The 20,086-nt window shown below is 44.5% G+C and overlaps 3 protein-coding genes across 7 annotated transcripts in view; 2 read left to right on the top strand and 1 right to left on the bottom strand.

Moving 5' to 3' along the window:
- The window catches only part of LOC132446413 (integrin beta-3-like), a 27,163-nt gene extending 18,645 nt beyond the window's left edge, over window positions 1-8,518 (top strand). Inside the window, exons 12-15 of the mRNA XM_060036691.1 lie at window positions 1,061-1,161; window positions 1,345-1,464; window positions 4,552-4,718; window positions 6,699-8,518. Of these exons, the coding sequence (XP_059892674.1) occupies window positions 1,061-1,161; window positions 1,345-1,464; window positions 4,552-4,718; window positions 6,699-6,767 (457 nt within the window). The 3' untranslated portion in view covers window positions 6,768-8,518. The remainder of the gene's footprint in view (window positions 1-1,060; window positions 1,162-1,344; window positions 1,465-4,551; window positions 4,719-6,698) is intronic.
- A 148-nt stretch (window positions 8,519-8,666) lies between these two features.
- On the bottom strand, window positions 8,667-14,686 carry becn1 (beclin 1, autophagy related). The gene is made up of 12 exons (XM_060036694.1): window positions 14,589-14,686; window positions 14,124-14,255; window positions 13,930-13,994; window positions 13,787-13,845; window positions 13,489-13,579; window positions 13,069-13,205; window positions 12,590-12,784; window positions 11,924-12,070; window positions 11,219-11,368; window positions 10,980-11,040; window positions 10,084-10,226; window positions 8,667-9,646 (listed from the first exon to the last, which is right to left on the bottom strand). The coding sequence occupies exons 2-12, from the start codon at window positions 14,251-14,253 to the stop codon at window positions 9,478-9,480; spliced, it is 1,347 nt and encodes a 448-aa protein (XP_059892677.1). The 5' UTR covers window positions 14,254-14,255; window positions 14,589-14,686; the 3' UTR covers window positions 8,667-9,477.
- The window catches only part of LOC132446412 (breast cancer type 1 susceptibility protein homolog), a 30,750-nt gene continuing 25,294 nt past the window's right edge, over window positions 14,631-20,086 (top strand). For 2 of the 5 annotated variants that reach the window (XM_060036686.1, XM_060036689.1), the window contains exons 1-8: window positions 14,631-14,689; window positions 14,803-14,946; window positions 18,042-18,120; window positions 18,248-18,301; window positions 18,538-18,618; window positions 19,110-19,198; window positions 19,336-19,375; window positions 19,770-19,885. In XM_060036686.1, the coding sequence (XP_059892669.1) occupies window positions 18,047-18,120; window positions 18,248-18,301; window positions 18,538-18,618; window positions 19,110-19,198; window positions 19,336-19,375; window positions 19,770-19,885 (454 nt within the window). In that variant the 5' untranslated portion in view covers window positions 14,631-14,689; window positions 14,803-14,946; window positions 18,042-18,046. Of the gene's footprint in view, window positions 14,690-14,802; window positions 14,947-16,668; window positions 16,830-18,041; window positions 18,121-18,247; window positions 18,302-18,537; window positions 18,619-19,109; window positions 19,199-19,335; window positions 19,376-19,769; window positions 19,886-20,086 lie in introns of all 5 variants that reach the window. The other 3 variants (XM_060036687.1, XM_060036688.1, XM_060036690.1) reach the window with 3 other exon arrangements.

The raw sequence follows: 20,086 nt of genomic DNA on the forward strand, positions 1-20,086 counted from the left end.
ACACACACACACACACACGCACTTACACACGCACGCACGCACGCACGCACACACACACACACACACACACACACACACACACACAAAGTGTAACATGTGGACTAAGTACACACACACACACACACACAAACACACACACACTGTAACATGTGGACTAAGCACACACACACAGTGTAACATGTGGACTAAGTACACACAGACACACACACACTAAAATGTAGACTTAGTACACACACACACACACACAGTGTAACATGATGACTAAGTACACACAAACAGTGTAATATGTGGACTAAGTACACACACACACACACTAAAATGTAGACTTAGTACACACACACACACACACACCGTGTAACATGTGGACTAAGTGCACATACACTGTTTAACATGTGGACTTAGTGGTCCAAACATGCTGAGCTTTCAGCGTCAGTGTTGCTCGAGTTTGCTTATGGAGTTGGGCAATGAAGCCCAACTAGCTATGACCCTCACCTTTGCAGAGCCAGCTTGACGCTACGTTTACAGATCAAACTATTTCAGCTTTGACTCTTTGCTCTCTCAAAGAACTTCCAATCTGAAAACAGATTTGTTAAGATCAGACAGCTTTCTTAATTTCGAAACACGAATACTTTACAAATACACTTTACTAGTTAAAGTGTTGATCTGCCGTCTGTGGGCTGGCTTTATTTCAACATAATTTAGTATCCAATGTAACTTTGCTGGATTATGTGTTGACAGCTTCATAATGTATTGTCGGGACTTTCCTGTACTTTAGTGTTGAACCTATCCGTTTTGATAACTGTACCATTGAAAAGGTCAAGGTCACTCCCTAATGGGCCTTATTCACCCCACGGACATCCTGGTTCTAAACAATAGCTGGGATTACCGCATTAAATTCCCCCCTCCGATTAAGAACTTTGATTCAAACATCCACTTGCATTTTCCTACAAAACAAATGTCCCCAGTGTGCTATTTCCAAAGTAAACAGATTTGAATCAGTTAGGCTATACTGAGTTTTATGACATTCACTGTTTCCCCTTCTCATTCTGTCATGTTTCAGAGAGTGTGTGGAGTGTAAACACTTCAAGAGAGGGAAGCTGTTTGAGGACCACACCTGCACTCATATCTGCAGGGATGAGATTGAACTAGTGGACGACTTGGGTGAGTCCTCCTGACATTCATGAACCACTGTGTGGAACGTCTCCCAGCAGGCCTAGAGCATCTGGAACCACCTGGACTATTAAAAAAAAGCCTCCGTAATTACTGTAAACGACACATTACAATTCTCTTAAAACAGATCAATGAAATTTTAATCAAATGAATTCCCCTCCTATCATCCTCCAGTGCTTCAAGATACGAACGCTGTCAACTGTACCTACAAGGACGAGAACGACTGTGTGGTGCGCTTCCAGTACTACGAGGACGCCAGCGGGAAGTCCATCTTGTTTGTGGTCAGAGAGCCCGGTAAGAAAATAGTGTATTTAAAAACTTTGATAATCCCAATTTCCATTGAAGGTGTGTTTATTGTAACACACACACGCACATACACACACACGCACGCACGCACGCACGCACGCACACACACACACACACACACACACACACACACACACACACACACACACACACACACACACACACACACACACAATCAATGAAAACACACAGCCAATGAATATACAGACAATGAACACGCACACACAATGAACACACACACACATACAGAGACGTTATGTATGTAACAATAAAATAAAAATCGGAATCTGAAAATCGGAATCTGAGAATCTGAATCTGAGAACGCCTGCACACAAACACAGTGACCAAGCACTGCACCGTGTCGCGGACATGGAGTCCCATAGCGTCAGGAGAAGGCCGTTCAGGGTCGGAGGGCTGTGGAGTGTGTGTTGTTCAGGCTCCCCGGGGCGGGTCGGGGGCCTTGGGGCCGGTGTTTAACGGGTGCGTGTGTTTGATTTAGACACAGCGGGACAGCGGGGGCGGAGAGCCCCATGCATGCCTTGAAGATGGGGCGTCCCGCCAAGTTCAAGGATGTCATTAACACAGGCCACGCCCCCACCCCCCTCACCCCCCCCCCCCCCCCCACACACACACACACACACATCCCTCGGATGGAAGGAAGGAACACGCTGACGTTTCACAAAACACTGACAAGGAGAGGGAGAAGGAGGGAGAGACAGGGAGGTGGGTAGGGATAGAGAGACAGAAAGAGAGATGGGTTGGGAAGAGGGAGAGGATAAAGGGGGAGAGTGTAAGGACAGAAGAGGAGGTCCATAGGTAAGGGGAATAAATATCTGAATATCAATACTTACCCGACCAACGCAAATAAAGATAAAATACCTCCTCTTTCTGTTGCTCTTTTCCTAGAACATAATTGACATTTCCCTGCAGGCTTCTCTTGTCTCATTCCTGGCCAACAGGGCAGTAACGCAGAAAAACACAACCTTAGCATCACAACAATGTATGACTGCTCAGAATTAGTTGGGGTTGAATATGTAAACTACACAACTCCAAACCAAAGCCTGGTGAAATTCTAAATAATTTATGATGGATAAAAACAGAAAACACAACCCACAGGAATGTTATTACTCTCAGACATCATTCACCCACTTCAGCAATCCCTCATTCAGTGTTACATAGACATGCTCAGGGAAGAGGAGGAGAGAGAGAGACTGTCAGGGAGATGTAGAATGATTAGAGAGAGACCGTCAGGGAGGTGTAGAATGACGGAGAGAGAGAGACTGTCAGGGAGGTATAGAATTATGGAGAGAGAGAGAGACTGTCAGGGAGGTATAGAATTATGGAGAGAGAGAGAGACTGTTAGGGAGGTGTACAATGACAGAGAGAGAGAGACTGTCGGAGGTATAGAATGATTAGAGAGAGACCGTCAGGGAGGTGTAGAATGATGGAGAGAGAGACCGTCAGGGAGGTGTAGAATAACAGAGAGAGAGACCGTCAGGGAGGTGTAGAATAACAGAGAGAGAGACCGTCAGGGAGGTGTAGAATAACACAGAGAGAGACCGTCAGGGAGGTGTAGAATAACACAGAGAGAGACCGTCAGGGAGGTGTAGAATAACAGAGGGAGAGATGAAACAGAGGAGCGTTGCTTTGATGTTGGTTGTAAAAGTTCACCCGGCCACCAAGACTAATATCTAATGGATAATTATTATGATGGATAGACACTGGAAACACACACATATACATACACACACACACACACACTTGCTGGATATACAGCACACACACACAGACACACACACGCTGAATATGCAGCACACGCACACACACATAAATCCACATGCTGCACGCACGCAAGCACACACGTACGCACGCACACACACATAAATCCCCCCCACACACACATACACACACCACACACAGCGTAAACACAGATGGACCAGATGAGGTCTGAGGCGCTGTGGTTTGGGACCGTGAGGACGTGGATTACTGCTGATCCTGACAGAACCAAACATCCAGCAGCGCCTGGGCCACAGTGGGCCGGGCTCAGGAGCAGGCCTCTTCCTCTCTGGCTCACCAGCAGACACACAACACCGGCAAGCTCTTCCTTAACCCTGTGACCCCCCCCACCTCCCCCCCCGTGACCCGGGCGCCTCACCACAAACCTCCAACCCCCCTAACCCTCCATCCCTGGAACCTCCCTGTGCCCCTCACTCCCCCCCCCAGCCCCAGCTCCCTCGCGTTGGGGTGGGAGGGCTTGTGGTCTGTAGCGCGACGGTATTGTGAAAGTGACCCCGCCCCCCCCCCCCTTCTCCGCAGCAGAAGTGGAACATTCCGGATCCCCAAAGTAAAAGTCCTGTCATGTTTTTGCTGCTTAGCTTTCGCTGTGGGTTGTGCCAATTAACTCTTATTGTTGACGCCATGGAGGGACTTTTACTTTTCAAACATGGATTTTTCACCCCCGCTCCTTATCGCCTGAAGCACATTGAGTGGTGGATAAAGTACTCATATCCTGGACTTTAAAGAGTAAAAGTGCCGACATAGACATACGGTTTTACGGGACATACATAGTGAGGCCAACACCACTCGATTGGCTTGTATTCTTCACTTAAGCCTGAACCACACAAAATCCTTCATCATGTCTTAATCATTTCCAATACCTAAACATAACCCTTTCAAGCTTAATTGTATCCATCCTTGATCTAACACGTGAACTCTTCTATATCTAATCCTTTAACATCAAAATTAAAGTAAAACATTCTTAATTAAATAACTAAACGCAGCCATCTCCAACACTGACAAATAACCATCACAAACTCTATAGTAATGCATCATGGGTTAAAGCACCTAGGTCCTAGATTCTGTATAGTACATTGTAAAAGAGTAAAAGTAATTGTAGTAGTTTGTCTTACTTTTTTCATGTTTGTACCAAACCTGCCCGTACGTTCTTAATATAGGTCACACAATGTCCCTTTGCTTCAATCCTGGTGAGGATCGCTTGTAACTGAGTTATTGGATCTCATCTGATGAACCTGAAAAATTAGTGTAATAATGAAAGTAAAACCACGCTCCTCCCAGACTGCCCCAAGGGCCCGGACATCCTGGTGGTGCTGCTGTCGGTGGCGGGGGCCATCCTGTTCCTGGGTCTGGCCGCGCTGCTCATCTGGAAGCTGCTGGTCACCATCCACGACCGGCGGGAGTTCGCTCGCTTCGAGGAGGAGCGAGCGCACGCCAAGTGGGACACGGTCAGTGGGGGTGTGTTGGGGCTGTGTGTGTGTGTGTGTGTGTGTGTTGGGGCAGGTTTGTGTGTGTGTGTGTGTGTGTGTGTGTGTGTGTGTGTGTGTGTGTGTGTGTGTGTGTGTGTGTGTGTGTGTGTGTGTGTTTGTGTGTGTTGGAGGGGCATATGTGTGTGTTCTGGGGCATGCGTGTGTGTGTGTGTGTGTGTGTGTGTGTGTGTGTGTGTGTGTGTGTGTGTGTGTGCGTTGGTGAATTTAGTGTGGTGGTATGTGTGTTCGTAGTCATGGGGGCATGTGTGTGTTTGTGTGTGTGTGTTTGAGTATGTTTGTGTGTGTGTGTTTGGGAGAGTATTTTGGTTCAACATGCATCGATTTTTATTTAATAAAAAATCATTTATTCATACTACGAAGATCATTAAATCATCAATAGTATATATGAATATATGAGTGTGTGACAGTGACAGAGTGACTGTAGAGGAAATTAAGGGAGTGTGTTTTTCTTAAAGGTTGATCAATTATCTTGATCTACTCTTCCACAAGTGCAAAGACACATGCTTAAACATGTGCACTACCAACACACACACACGCACGCACGCACGCACGCACACATACACAGACACACACACCTCTTGCTCTGTCTCTCTGATGGTTGTGATTAGTAAGCAGCATGCTGGTGCTTCCAGCAGAACAAAAGGCAGTAGTGGTTCCCAGAGGAAGCCTTCGGTCTGGAATTAGCTGACGCTAATTAGCTTCTGCTGGTTATAGGCAACAGCTTGGCCACACATACACACACACCGCAACACACACACACACACACACGCCGCAACACACACACACAAACATACGTACATACATTTGTGTGTTCAGTTATTTTCAGAAACTTGCTCATGCAGCACATTTTGTAGCTAGTACAATATTGATTGCTTGCTTGGGTAGCATTTCCTAAATGATGTATCGTGAAATTATCACTTCATAGCAATTTACAACTGTTTATTCATCGGTGGAAGTGAGGCATCGGCAGAATGATGGAAAAATTAGACATTTGAGTCCTCAGGCATGTTTCTTGGATGGATTCAAAACGTTCCACTGCTTGCTTGAGAAATTGGATTGATCCCCACCTGAGCCTTAATAATCCGTCTTTGTACTGTCTAACCCCTACCTGCTCCTTAGTGACCTGTCTCTGTATTCACCGTCTAACCCCTATCTGCTCCTAATGACCTGTCTCAGTGTTCACTGTCTAACCCCTACCTCAAGGGCTCTTTATGGTTCCACGTTGATGCAACGCAAGGGAGTGACGGACCCCTTACGTAAAAAAATCAATGGCCAAACCTGTAACTTTTGCCTTCATAGCCGTAACCATTATTTTATTAGTTATCGGTAAAAGTGGAGACGTTTTGTATTTGGCCATCATAAACCTCAAATGTAATAACCAGAATGGACAACGACGACCAACTAAGCAGCCTATCTTCTGCTTTTGTTGCACATTGTTTGAGTCGTATTCAGCTTTCAAGTCGCAAGAATCCATACCATAATAAAACATATAGTAGTAGACCAATTGGAAAGTAATAGCATGCACAGACAGAGACCAACTCTTTGCCCTCTCTTTACCACGGGCATGCATAGCGACACGTAAACCCGAGGCAGAAACATAAAGGACGACGTCAGAGCGACTGCGTGGTCGTTGCGCTGTGTGAAGGTGGAACCCCAATCAGGCCTTCAGTGTCCCACTGTCTGACCCCTATACCGGCTTCTTAATGAGCTGTCTGTTTACACTGATTAACTCCTACCTGCTCCTTCATGGCATGTACATGACTTCACTGTGATTTGCCCTGTTGAAAGTGGCCGCGATAGTCACATACCGGTACATTGTTGCACCAAATATCGTCGCAACCTTTCAAACCCCATCTTTTACGCCTATCTCTTCGATGGCGTTTCGTGTTGTTCTTTTATTCAACCATCGTTGAATGTTTCCCCCCCTTCTCTCAACAGGGCCACAACCCCCTGTATAAAGGAGCCACTTCAACCTTCACAAACATCACGTACCGAGGCAACCGCTGATCCCCCGAGACGACGACCAAACCACGCAAGATCCTATGAGCTTCTACAGGAAGGGAAAAAACTAACATTTAAGACAATTCTGGAACGCCTCCGACTTCATGTGCAGGGTCCTACTGTCAGATGATGCTGATCAATGTGTTTGATTTGTGTTTGTAAATATGTAGAAATCTTTTTCATCGAAGACACGTTGCTGTAAGGTCACGACACAAGCATCCGTTTATACTATGTTTTTTTTGTTTTAATTTATGGTTAAATGGACTTGGAAGAATGTTTTCTTTTACGACAAGAAGAAAAATGCAGATGAGTTTCAGTGAAGGACCCAACTTTAATCACTGCTCATAGTGTTGAAACCGTCTGTCACAACAGGAAGGACCACATCTGGATGCCTCCCTTCCTCTCTTGGAAGACTCATCCTTTTGCTGATGTCAGATAGGCACACGTTCGTGTGTGAGTCAGAGCAAGAAATTCCCTGTGATTAATAACCACATAGTATGTTTCCGATCATGTGTCAAGGTACGGGCTGCGATCTGAAGTCTTATTTTGTTGAGAAGGATCCTAACTGACTGAAATTACCCAGAAGTATCTGAGTGGCAGCCATGGTAAGACCTAGACCCCCTTAGCATTTGCCTAATACAAAGGAAACTTGCTTAAATGTTTCCTTTCCTATCTCCTTTAGCCTAGATTACACTGGACCGTCCTTTCTGTAAGGAATGGAGATAATGCCGTCCCATATTACTTATGCTCGGAACATTTAAAGCGATGCACCATTCAACAAACAATCAACATGACCGACAATTATTTGAGAGACAGGAATGTGGGCGTGTGCAACCATTATCAATGTGACAACTACTTTGTTTACCTTATGTGATTGGTAGCCTATAATCCCAACAGTAGTAATAAAGTATATTTTTTCCCTGTGGTGTCCACCTTTATATAGCCCGTGTGAAAAAGCAAAAAAAAAAAAAAAGAACAGGATGGACCAAAGTTGAATAAGGCCCATGATTCTTCTTTGAATGTCGAGGAGTCGTGCTCCCCAGTATGAGGATAATGGACTGCTGACTTATTAATACCAAAAATAGATCTAACCGTTTTAATGGTTTCACTCAGACTAGCGAGCATGACGCATTCCTTAGGAACGAAAACAACATACCCTCGGGGTCGCCATATATTTTCTTTCTGTTATTTTTTTCTGAAAAAGAAAACATGCCATAAAATCTCAAAGCCCACGATTAAAGACTTAAACACTGAATCTGCCAGTCGGTTGTGATTCATTTGCAGCTGGAGTTTGGCCGGTTCACCTTGAGACAACACCCCCCATCCCATACTGAAAAGTAGAAGTCTGTTAAAATGATGAATGCTCTCCAGTAATCACGAGGCCTTAGCTCAGCGACTGGAACTCCAACGGTTCGTGTATCATGTGTATCATGCATTTTTCACGTGTTGTTTTTGGAGAAATTACCCATTTATTGTCCATAAAACTAAACCCACAGGATTTGATCAGGACCAGGTCTTCAATGTTATACTGAAAATCAGATTAACAGAAAAAGGGTTGTTATTTATAAAAACGTTCAAGAAAAAATAAATTTCATCATGTCATCGCGTTATCCTGTGCCGGGGTGGGGAACTTCTCCAGATTTAGTTTTATGTAACTCACTGCTTCCCTCTTCTGGCCAAACACACACTGCAAGTTCCAGGTTCTTTCCCCAGTGTGTACGTCAGAGTACGTTACAAAATAAAATATTTCCAAATAACAATATTAAGGATAGCTCTGTTAATTATTTTCTTGGAAAGAAATATCGTGATCCATATCGTCAGAGTTTAGCCTGAAACTATCATATTTCAACGCGGATTCATGATTTGTTATTACTCATACCACGAATCAATATGCAAACCATGGGATTATATAACATCTTATTTATTGCAAATCGTACATTGCTGCTGTCTAACATGGGACTTCTCTCAGTTATTCACCAATACCCGGTTCACATTAAAACACAGCAGACGACTAGGTAAAACAAAGATACTGGTACAAATCCTGACTAGTTTCATCACTGTACAATGAGTTCACTGGCTGTGAAACTGATGAATTTGGAGATTTAACATTTGACAGGGACCAGGGACCAACACCACTGACCTGGGAATTGAATTTGGTGAAATCTCATGTCAGCCAATCAGAAATCGACAGGGAAAATCTCGACAGTCCATTATGCAGAAAACAAACACGTGTTTGCCTACAGTTGTATGAGTACATGAATTCAACGCCTTGAGACTTATTGTGTCACTCGGTTCGGTGTCTGTGGTGCATTCTTATACACAGTCTTGACCTAAGATTGGCTGATGGCCACACTGCAACACACACTGTTATCAAACGATAAGATGCACACCCAGGGGCAACACCTCCACATCCTAGGCAAAAACCTCTCCTTCCTCCCATTGGATAGACTCACTCCATCACAGCCAGTCCTGAGCCACGAAGCGCATATTTACGTTCCCGTGGATGACTACACCAGCTGAATCGCCTCATAACTAGCCCAGTTACTTTCAGCTTCAGAGGGAGGAGCTTGTCATTAGATGACGGGTGAAGTGATTGGTTAATATTGTAGAAGGGGCCTCCTAGGCACGTAATTGGCCAGAACTGGTCTTAGGTAAAAGCCTGGAAATCAGGGAATCCGATGCCGTGTGGAAGCAGCAGGGCCCATTAGTTGGAGCTCTAGCGGTTGTAGAACTGGGAGGAGACCCAGGCCAGGCCCCACTTGAGGTTGGTCAGCATGAACTTGAGGGCCTTGGTCCACTGCTCCTCAGAATTGAACTGGGTCTTGATGGAGTAGGAGCCCCCACTGCCCCCCGTGTCCTCAATCTTACCTTTCTCCACGTCCATCCTGGCATAGGCACAAACTCTTGGTTAGATTGAAAGCAGCACTAGGATTCAGAAGACTGCCATGTTTCTTAGGATTTACTTCCATTTTGCATTATTACAAAATTCTACCTTCAAAAATGAATTTGCCTTCAAAATGTATGTAAATGTGTAAAAAATAAAAAATATGTAAATATGTTAACTCTGCCTGGTTATCTTTAGCATGATGAACTTATTTGAATGTCTAGAAACTCTTTACTGTCGCATCTCCTAATATGGGCCTTATTCCCAGAGCAGCCACCTTCCTTCCATTCTGGATCTATTCACCCTTCTTGGTTCTAAATGCTGTCTGGACTGAACATGGAACTCACCCAGCTAGTGTTAAGAAACAAGATGGATTCAAGGTTAACAATTCAGCCTTTCGGCTAAATGTGTCTTGGCCGGGGAAGTGGGAAGCCGTACCTGTACGGCAGACAGAAGCCTGTGTCCCCTTTCTCCACCTCCTCCTTGAACTGCTGCACGCAGTCCAGGAAGGCCACCATGGCGTGGTCAAACTTGTTGTCCCAGAAGAAGCGCAGGCCCCCGGAGCAGTACAACGGCAGCTCCTACGGAAGTGACCACGACAACACCGTTAAGTGAGTCAGTAGAACTCTGCGCTTATTTCAAGGCAGTCAAATGGCTGGAGTGCGTCTGTGGGGCAGGTATCCCACCTCATTCACTATCAATGGATCAAGTGCTTTAAGTTACACCCGATGAAGTTATTAGCAGGGTTCATGAAAGACACTTGGTGTTCATAAAGACGCTGAGGCCTGGGATATACAAGTAAATATAGTGAGTATGAGGTATGAGGACGATTCAGTTGTTTTAAAGTAGGGGCTCTTTACACAGTGTGTTTACGATGGTCACGTTCCTGGATGTATCACAGGTGTACTATTAACAGGGAATTGCCTCGCTCGGTTCTAAAAGATTACGCTATGTATCATCAATTCATTGTCCTTGAAACATTTGTGGATAGTTCAGTTGCCTCATTCCTCCCAACACAAAATGACCTGCACCAATGTCAACGGGCCAAGTTTTTTTTCCTTTGAGGCAGACTCTCTTACGTTCCAAAACAGCAAGCAAAGTCCAAAAAGGGAATTAATCCTGCTTGTCAAGGACAACTATTGCAGACCAGGTGAATATGTCTGATTATTTTCACACAGAAAGTTGACTCTCGCTCAGAATACCAACCACTTCCAGAGACCTATTCATGACCCGTCTATTTTAAGCAGAAACCGTCTAAATGCGACATAATCCTGGAAACACGTAGGATAACGCTAGAGGAATGGATGTGGGTCGGGGGACAGGGTGATCGGTACCTTTGATTTGTCCGTCAGACTCTCCAGGTAGGAGTGGTTCCCATAGGGCACGAGACGATACCTGCAGGGAGTCCGGAGAGTTATTCAGCAGTCAAGAAGCTCAGTCTACAGGCGGATGGATGGACGGGTGGAGGGACGGGTGGAGGGATGGATGGAGGGATGGATGGAGGGGTTGGATCGGTGGCTGGGTGGGTCGGTGGAAGGATGATGAGTGAATGGATGAGCGAGCGCGCGTGTACCTCTGGAAGCTGAGGCCCATCTTGTTGGCCAGGGCGTGCAGCAGCAGCACCGTCTGGCCCCAGGCGGCGTTGATCTCGTTCCACTCCACCGGGACGCTGGGCAGCCGGCCCAGGCGGAAGTTGTTGATGGTGCCGAACTGACCGCTGTGCCTGCACCACAGGGAGGGCAGAGCGATATCTCAGTCTTGGGTTCACTACTCTGCTTAAAATAGACTTCCCCATGGGAATTCAAATAAAAGCTGCGTCCCTTCATCTAGTTTGACCGCGTGTGTTCACCCTCCATTCAGTCTGTGCTTTGAGCATACTATTATATCATAGATTATTATTATATATTATACATACTAATAAGTTCCACGATCGAATTGCCCAACTATTCTTAATGATCTGATATGCATACATAATGTATATCGTCGTCTGCGTATGTTATGCATTTCCATTCTTAGTTTTCATAAAAGTAATTTCAAACTAGTTTTAAAACTAGGAAACTAGGTCTTCATAAGCCTGACCCTAGCCCGGAATGACAAATGTGAACGGAGCTAGGAAGCCTGAACTGGTCATAACAGTTCTTAACTGGTTATAGCCGATAATAACGGCTTAGAACACGTTTATGCTGGTCTGAACCAGTCTAAATCGGTGCACACCACTCCAGGCGTGTGTTTCTGCAGGGTGTGTCCCTGAGCGGTCCAGAAGCGCCGTCTCTCTCACCAGATGTGGAAGGTGGCGTTAAACACGTTGGTCTTCTTGAGGCGGTCCAGCTGGACCTGGCAGTAGCGCATCTGGTTGTCCACGCTCTTCAGCTCGTCGTCCAGCTCCAGCTGCTGCCGCTTGAACTCACTGTACTCCTTCTGGTACCTGGGGCACACACACACACGCACGCACGTGCACATACATTAACAGAAACAGACACACGCGCACACACACACATTTAGATACTCAATTGAACATTAACAGGACAATATAACATTAGTTCACCACTGCAATATTATGATTGAATCTTGCTCATGGACGCTTCTGATTTCTCTCAGCCCCACTTAATACTTAGTCGCATAAAAGCGTAGGGAGACATTTATTATCGCGATACTCATGGCAATTACCGATAAACATGACAATATGCTTATGAAATCCATACTAAACAGTCTACAAAGTGAGGCTCATCAAATTGACTTGCCTTGGAATTCTAAGTAGGATATCAGACTGAAACTACTACGGTCATCGACTCATCGTAATAAATGAAGACTTTAAAACGGGGCGTCACGATAAGATGATCCCCTGAGGATGGTACAATACCCAATGGACGACAAAATAGCATTGCATCATTGTGCAGCCTGAGGGTTCCATAGACTGATCCTCTAAACGATCATCGGGACTCACTGGAGCTCCTCGGTGTCCAGCTGCTGGGAGTGGCTCCGGCCCTGGGCCAGCTCCTGGGCCACGGCGGCCCGCTGCTCCTCCACCGCCTCCAGCTCCTGCACCAGCACCTCCTCCCCCTCCTTCAGCTGGCGCAGCTCCGCCAGCAGGCTCTCCTCCTCCTCCACCTGCAGCTCCGACAGCAGCTCCAGGCACTGCCTAAGGGGAGGGCACACGCACACACACTAGTCTGAGAGGGAGTGTGTTTATGTTGGTGAGTGTGTGTCCATGTGTATGACATTTATATCTGTGTGTGTGTGTGTTTATGTAGACGTGTGTGTTTATGTCGGCGTGGGTGTGGGTGTGACGTTTGTATCGTTGTGTCCGTGTGTGTGTGTGTGTGTGTGTGTGTGTGTGTGTGCGTGTGTGTTCATGCCGATGTGTGTGTTCATGTCCGTGTGTGTGTCCGAGTGTCAGTGTGTAAGACTCGGCAGCCGTCTTACTTGTAGTTCTGACACTCGTTCTCGGTGATGTTGAGCTGGTTGTCCAGGTGGTCCAGCAGGGTGTCAGTGCACTCCTCACACAACGGGTGGTCCACGTCCGTCTGGCCCGACATGATGTCAAACAGGTCGCTGGTCACCTGGGGGACGGTGGCCGCGTCAACAGATGAGGTATATTTTCTGTAATCTCTTATTTGGTTATTTGGTCAGGGGATTTTTCACCACTTCAAAGGTGAATCGAGATACATGGCATTAAGTTAGTAAGAAGTCCGAACACACCACCTGTTCCCAAATCACATGTTCAAGGCCATGAATAAACGACTCAATATTACTGTAAATCGCAACAGCCAGCGTTACGTTTTCTCTCCATGATGATATATTATAAACCACATCAGGTAGCTATGGGACGTAAGGGATTCAAACCTTCAGCCTCCTGCTCAGGTTCTCCATGGTGCCGCCGTCAGACGCCTCTCCAATCAGAGTAAAGCTGTTGGCGCTCTCGGTGGACATCATCCTGGTGGGGAGAAAACAGCTTTCAGAGGTCTACCACTTATAACAAGGCTAATTTGAGAGGTTTGGCTATTAATCAAGTACATCATTATCAATTGCTTGAGAGAGAGAAACAGTTAATGGAGCCTTTATAGATTCTGGAAATTCTCTGATGTTGGGCGGGGGGGGGGGGGTTATATAATTGAAACAGGTACTAACACCTATGTCTTACCTGGCAGGTGGGATGTATTTCCTCGCTATGCCATCCAGCTTACTTTCCACAAAAGTTTCCTGGGTAGACAAACAGCAGGCATTAAAACAGGTTTGTTTACACTGTGCTGACGAGAAGGTCGACCTTCCACCAGGCACACCCACCTCTGGTGCATGATCTCCTTCATTGTTGTCCGTCTGTTTGCTTGGGGTCACGGTCACCAAAGGCGCTTGAAAAGAAAAACAAAAGGAAGTTAAAGTTCTAACGATCTGACAGCTTTTGACACACGCATCTCGTCAACAGGGAATCGATCAGGACCTGTCAGAGTCAGATATGTCACCTGTCAACGACAACCTACCAATGAGTTCCTGGATGGTGACGCGGTCCAGCACGTTGAATGAGGTGTCCAGCTTCAGGGGTTGACTGCACCGCTGACACACAAAGCTGACCTGCATGGTGGTGCTGGTAGAGGACTTGGAGCCCTCCATCGCTGCAAGGAAGCAGACAAATAACAACACACCAACACACTATTTAGTAAACAGACTTGGTACAGCAAGCATCCACCAGAAAAACAACCCGCTGATATAGGCACTGTGCTGTAATGGCAGTCGATCTGTCAAGATGAGCCAGATTGAAGTCTAATACGCGAAAAGCTAATTAGCTAACCGCTAACAATTTGGAGAATCTTTAGAAAGAAAGACCAGCCAAATAGTACTTTTATCTATACATTTATTGTGCTATATAACTGCTATTAATAAGTATCAGCGTTCAATCTTTGATCCGAGGATCTCATATGTTTTAGTGAGAGTTATTTATGTTCTACCTCGGGACCAGTCTTCCTTGTTGATGTTTATCCCGGATATGACGTCGTTATTGTCGTATCGTCACTGTTGCGGTCATGGAGGAGGCGGGACATCAACTATTGTAAGTAGATGTAATATTCGACGTTTGGGGGAAATTTTAGAAAATAATTACAATTACATCGATATAGAAAGTACATTTTATAACAAACCTCAAAAATATAAATACATTTGTAGATTGCACCGGTACTCCAGACAGTAGGGGCGCTAGTTTGTGTTCCTGGTGACATGGCGCTCTGTTCCTATTCCCCTGAAGAAGGGGAGAGTTGCGGGAAAACCTGAAACCAACGTCAAGAACCCATAGGAGGCATACGAGAGAAGGTAAACATATTAAATACATATGCATTTGTAGTTTACAGTAGCAAACAACGTTACACATTTAGTAGGGGACATTGCTTACTTATTGATGTCCTGATCTGAGCCATCATCTGCTACAGATAGTGGTGTGAAAGAGTGTGAACACCTTGGTTCACTATCAATATCAGTGTTACTTTTATTACATCTTGTACACCAGTGGCGACTGGTGGTTTTTAAAGTGAGGGAGGAAGGACTGCGCGCTTGGTTGCCATTGGCCTGCTTGCGCTGTTAGTGGCACGTATGGTGGCATAAGTATGTGAGACTCGAGTTGTTTCAGGTAGTGGTGGCGAGATGATGCCTCATGAAACGTCAAAGCCTCGCAGCCAGGTGAACCATCAAAGTGGTTCGACCTCGAAGCTTCAAATGAGTACGCTAGGGACACCTAGTGGTGAATGAAATTATGATGAAAGAAAGAGTTTCCTGTGATGATGTGATGTTTGCTTCGTACAACATCAAAACGTTTAAGAATTAAAGTCATTTCAGTGATACGTGTGAGTGTGCCGTTCATAAATATCTCCCGAGCTCATGGTAGAGAACAAATCATTTGACAAAGGTTTTAAGTCATCCCGGGCAAAATAGATTGTCTTATAACTACAGTAGCCTACTAATAATTGTAATAATAGAACTGCATGATGACTGAGAACGAGTGTGATTAATTACATAGCCATAAAAGTGATCTTGGAACTGGGTAGGGTCTTCTTTTTGTAAAAATGTGCCAATTGTGAACCCATATCGCGGAACAGCCCGAGATGAAGCCTCGAACGTCACACGCTACGTCATTTCGCCTATGTGAATCCTACTCGATACGGAGCTTCGCTGGGGGAGGAGCCGAGGTACTCGACACACGCCCCGATGCCTCGACGCAAACCATAACATCACTAGTTTCAGGGTGTTTTGGTGAATTACAGGATAGTGTGGAGGAATAATTATGTAAATTGCTACAAATTCACCAGTGGCAGCATTGTACTTTGAAAGTTGGTGGGCAGCATGTCTTAGACTACAAGGGCAGAAGGAAAGGATGCACAGCCAATTAGTCGAATCAGGCCTACTCTTGATTTGTAAATCTAAATTAAAAAATCTGGGCCTAGCATTTGGCCTATTTTTGTCCTCAATGACTGAAGCTATTGTTGTTGTTGTGTTTGTTATTTGGCTATGTTAATTTTCAGCTACAATTTTTTTTAAGAAAAATGAAGACACAAGACCAAGGTGATGTCATTTAAAATGCATCATGCTCTGAATCATTCACTAACATCCTTTCCACAATATCAAACAGAGTGGTCAGAGTAACAAATAATTAAAAGAACAACAAGAACATTATTTCACAACTATTTGCATGGGCTTTAAGCCTAACCTTGTTTGAGGCAAATGTCGATGTTAATGGATGTTTCAGAATGTTGGTCATGGTGTGAAGCCAAATAAGATTGAGGGACTTCGGGACCTATGAGATCGAAAAATATGTATGGGTTTCAATGGAGAGAAAGTAATTATAGCATTTCTGAAATGTTTAGTTTTCTTTGCATGAAAAATTATCATTTAAATCCACAAATAACATATGTCTAATCCGGGGCATATAAATACTGGGACCAGCAAATAATTACTTTCTCTCCATTGAAACCCATTCATATTTTTCGATCTCATAGGTCCCGTGGGCTCTACCGGAAGGGGCGTGACTTCGCCGCTCTATAGATCAAGTCAACCCTCCTCGCGGGCTCCGCAGCCCGGCCGCGGGTAGCCCTGCCCGGCCGCGGGCTACGGAAACGTCGATATAAGCGAACAGAGCCGCACTGTACTGTCTGCAACGAACAGTAGCGCACCGCTCGGTGGAAACGAGGCATTCGACTGAGTGGGTACGTTGGTTCTCGTAGCGTAGACTTGAGGGGATAACCCCTCCCTCCTGGCTGCTCAACAGCCAGGACTCCTGCTTATTGGTTCATAGCGCAGCCAGGGCTTCAGCCTATTCGTGAATAGACGTAGGCGGGATCCAAATCCCTTAGCTAGTCACACCCACTCAGAGGAGGACTTTTCTCCTCTCTCCTATTGAACCCCTTGTTATTCACCGGCTGCCAACACTTTCGGGGAAATGAATTGGAGTCAATAGAGCAGGGGTCACCAACACGGTGCCCGTGGGCACCAGGGCCCCCGCAAGGACCATATGAGGCGCCCGCAGGCCTGTTCTGAAAATAGCACAGCTCATTCTTGAACAACTCTTTCGCACCTTTTTTTAGTCATTGTTGATAATTATTGTGAGAAATCATTAACATGATCAGTGTCTTCACATAGATGAGTATCATTAATCAATATTAACAATATATAACTAAAGGCAAACTGAGCAAATTTGTTATTTCAGAAGAGTGTATCAAACTGGGGGCACTTCGTACCGATGAAGTAGCTCTCAGGTTCAAAAAGGTTGGTGACCCCTGCAATAGAGGCTGAGGGAGGACCTTCCTCCCTGAAGTTATTGTCAACAGGCGATAGGGGTTGCTAATGTCCCTTCACCCAGGGAAACGAACATAACCTATACAAAGGCATTAAAGTAGTCCTATTTAAGGGCATTAATTCATTAAAGTAGCCTGGACAATCTACATTTTTTATTCTCAAAAAATGTTAACGAGGATCTTCCTCCCTCTCCTCACTGGAGAGCTTCCACTGTTGTACACGTACACAAGAGTACAATTCTTAGGCTTGGTCCTTCAACAGCCACATACCAGCAATGATTCAAGACAATAAATAATAATAATAATAATATAGAATAAAGTAAGTAATAATAAGATAAACGAAGACAGCGGTAGTATAATAAGTAATGAGTTGTAGTAAACAAAGTGTTCAAGTGTGGTACCAGCCAGGGTTGATTCCAGTGCAAAAATACTGTGAAAACTGCAGAAAGAAATAATGTCTGGTTGTGGTAGATTTCAACTCCAACACTTGGACACCATGGGATTTATATGGTTTGTTATCCTATTTAATAGAGTCCCTAAAAGCAGGATCCCTCTTAAAGGCCAATTGTAAACACTACAAAATCTTTTTGTTTATTCTTAAGAATTGAATGTCTTCAATTTTAGAGACAATGAAAAGCCCCAGAGCAGAGGACGTCAGGAGAGGTATATCAGCACTCTGGGATACACTGCAGTGTCCTATATGGTGAGTGTCACATTTGTGCCAGTATATTGTATGGTTTTCCATAACGTTATGCTCTATGAATAACTATCTGAATCATCCCTTCTTATTTGATCCGCAATGTGCTAACTTCTTGTTGTTCAATACTTAGCCTTGAACTGATGACCACACCAGTGTCGACTAAATGTGACCATCAGTTTTGCAAGTAAGTTTGTGTAACGTTATTGGCTGTATTTAGGTATTTTCACGTTCAAGTAAAAAAATGTCTAGCCGATTTGAGAACGCAACCAAAAAACCCACCAGATACCGCAGTAGGACAAAGCTTAAAGGATCAACAATAACAGCAGCAGCATGGGAAGGCCTTTTCTGATTTGTTCATATTAGGATGGTTATTGTACTTTATTGTGAATGTAATTGTGAATGTGTGTTTGTTTTCACCAGGTTCTGCATGCAGAAGCTTCTCGAAGGCACCAAAAAGAGAGAGGCAAACTGCCCGGTTTGCAAAACCAAGGTCACTAAAAGGTAGGTTGAAGACTTATTTACCCTGTTATTCATATAAACATGATGTTCTCTGTGGTTGATATTGACACCAAGTACAAGTGAATCCAAGGGAAGTTACCATAACATTAGTAATGTGATCCAATATTCCAGAAATGCATGCAAATTCACTAGTATGGACAAATGTATGAACAAGCTGGTAGAAGCTTTGGTATGTCCTCTCCTTAAAGAACCAGACGCACGCTTCCTGTCTGCTCACATGTGATTGGCAGGCATGTTTGATTCACTGAGCCAATCATGGAAGAGATTGTGCATGCTGCTCTTTGAGTCAACTAGCTGAAGGATTATTAAATTAAATTCAAATGATAGCTCTTAATCTTACCTACAACACCTTATCATTGCAGGATTTTCATAGTCTCTTCACAGTCAACAGTAAGCTAATTGTGAAAGACTTCATTAGACTAATTGTAAAAAATAATATTCTAATTATGAACTATGTTATTTGACCCATTTAGGAGTTTACAGGAGAGCCCTGGGTTCCAGCGATTAATAACAGGTTTACAAAATATGATTGAAGCCTATGAAAATGACACCAGGACCAACTGTAAGTATCTCGTTTGTTTTGATGTCTTCACTGAAAAGAAAGCTGGTTAAATGTTTGGTTATGTGGTCATCTGACATGTAGAGCTGGTCTGTGTCACTGACAAGATTAATGAGATGACCCTCTGCTTCGTTCTCCAGACTTCACAGGATTGACCCTGCAGAGGAGAAGGCCACAGAGGTAAGTAACCATTACAATACCTCAATGTGTTGAAAAGACATCCTGAGAACTAGAGTATGAGCAGTAGCAGCAAATGAGGCGGGGAAGTTAACACTGGAGGGCTATGTCCTCTCACTTGGGTTTTTGTTGGTAGTTTACCTGAAGAATTCTGAACAAGCTGCAACATGTCTATGGAAACTTTCCGAAGACCAAAGAGACCTTTGCAATCAGCCGAACGCCTAGAGGCCAAAGCATGACTTAATTTCTCTTGATTCTTGTTGCATTATGCTGCCGCTGTTTTTTTACTTTTAATGTGAAATCACACGAATAAGGGAGATAAACCTCAATGTTAAGATCTCCTTGACTTGGGTGTTACAAATAGTATTGTTTGTTGTGTGTTTTTTCTTTTGGCCAGCATGACGGAAACAGAAGGAAGCACGTGTTTATCTGGAAACGCACCCGATAATCACCATGACAACGGAGATAGTGAGGAACACGGTCTTTCAGGGACTCATTCCTCCACCGTAGAAGGTAACTCCTGTCTCTCATTTGGTATGCTGTTATGTTGCTGATCACAATTCATGCCACATTCATATCTATTAACAGCTTATATTTCCACATATTTGCTGATCTTTTGCATACTTTGAAGTTGAGAAGTCATATTTGATTGTTTTGATTGTATTTAAAAAAAAAAAAATACATATAATTTACACTACAGTTTGACAATGCTAA

This window comes from Gadus macrocephalus, chromosome 18, assembly GCF_031168955.1.
Source record: "Gadus macrocephalus chromosome 18, ASM3116895v1".
Classification (NCBI taxonomy): domain Eukaryota; kingdom Metazoa; phylum Chordata; class Actinopteri; order Gadiformes; family Gadidae; genus Gadus; species Gadus macrocephalus.

What these genes read in the sequence shown, in the direction of transcription:
- becn1 (XM_060036694.1), bottom strand. Translation starts at nt 14,253, where the DNA reads ATGGAGGGCTCCAAGTCCTCTACCAGCACCACCATGCAGGTCAGCTTT. An exon ending in AACGCCACCTTCCACATCTG is followed by an intron (nt 11,369 to 11,923) that starts GTGAGAGAGACG and finishes CCTGTGGTGCAG; the next exon opens with GCACAGCGGTCAGTTCGGCA. An exon ending in GTCTGACGGACAAATCAAAG is followed by an intron (nt 10,227 to 10,979) that starts GTACCGATCACC and finishes TCACTTCCGTAG; the next exon opens with GAGCTGCCGTTGTACTGCTC.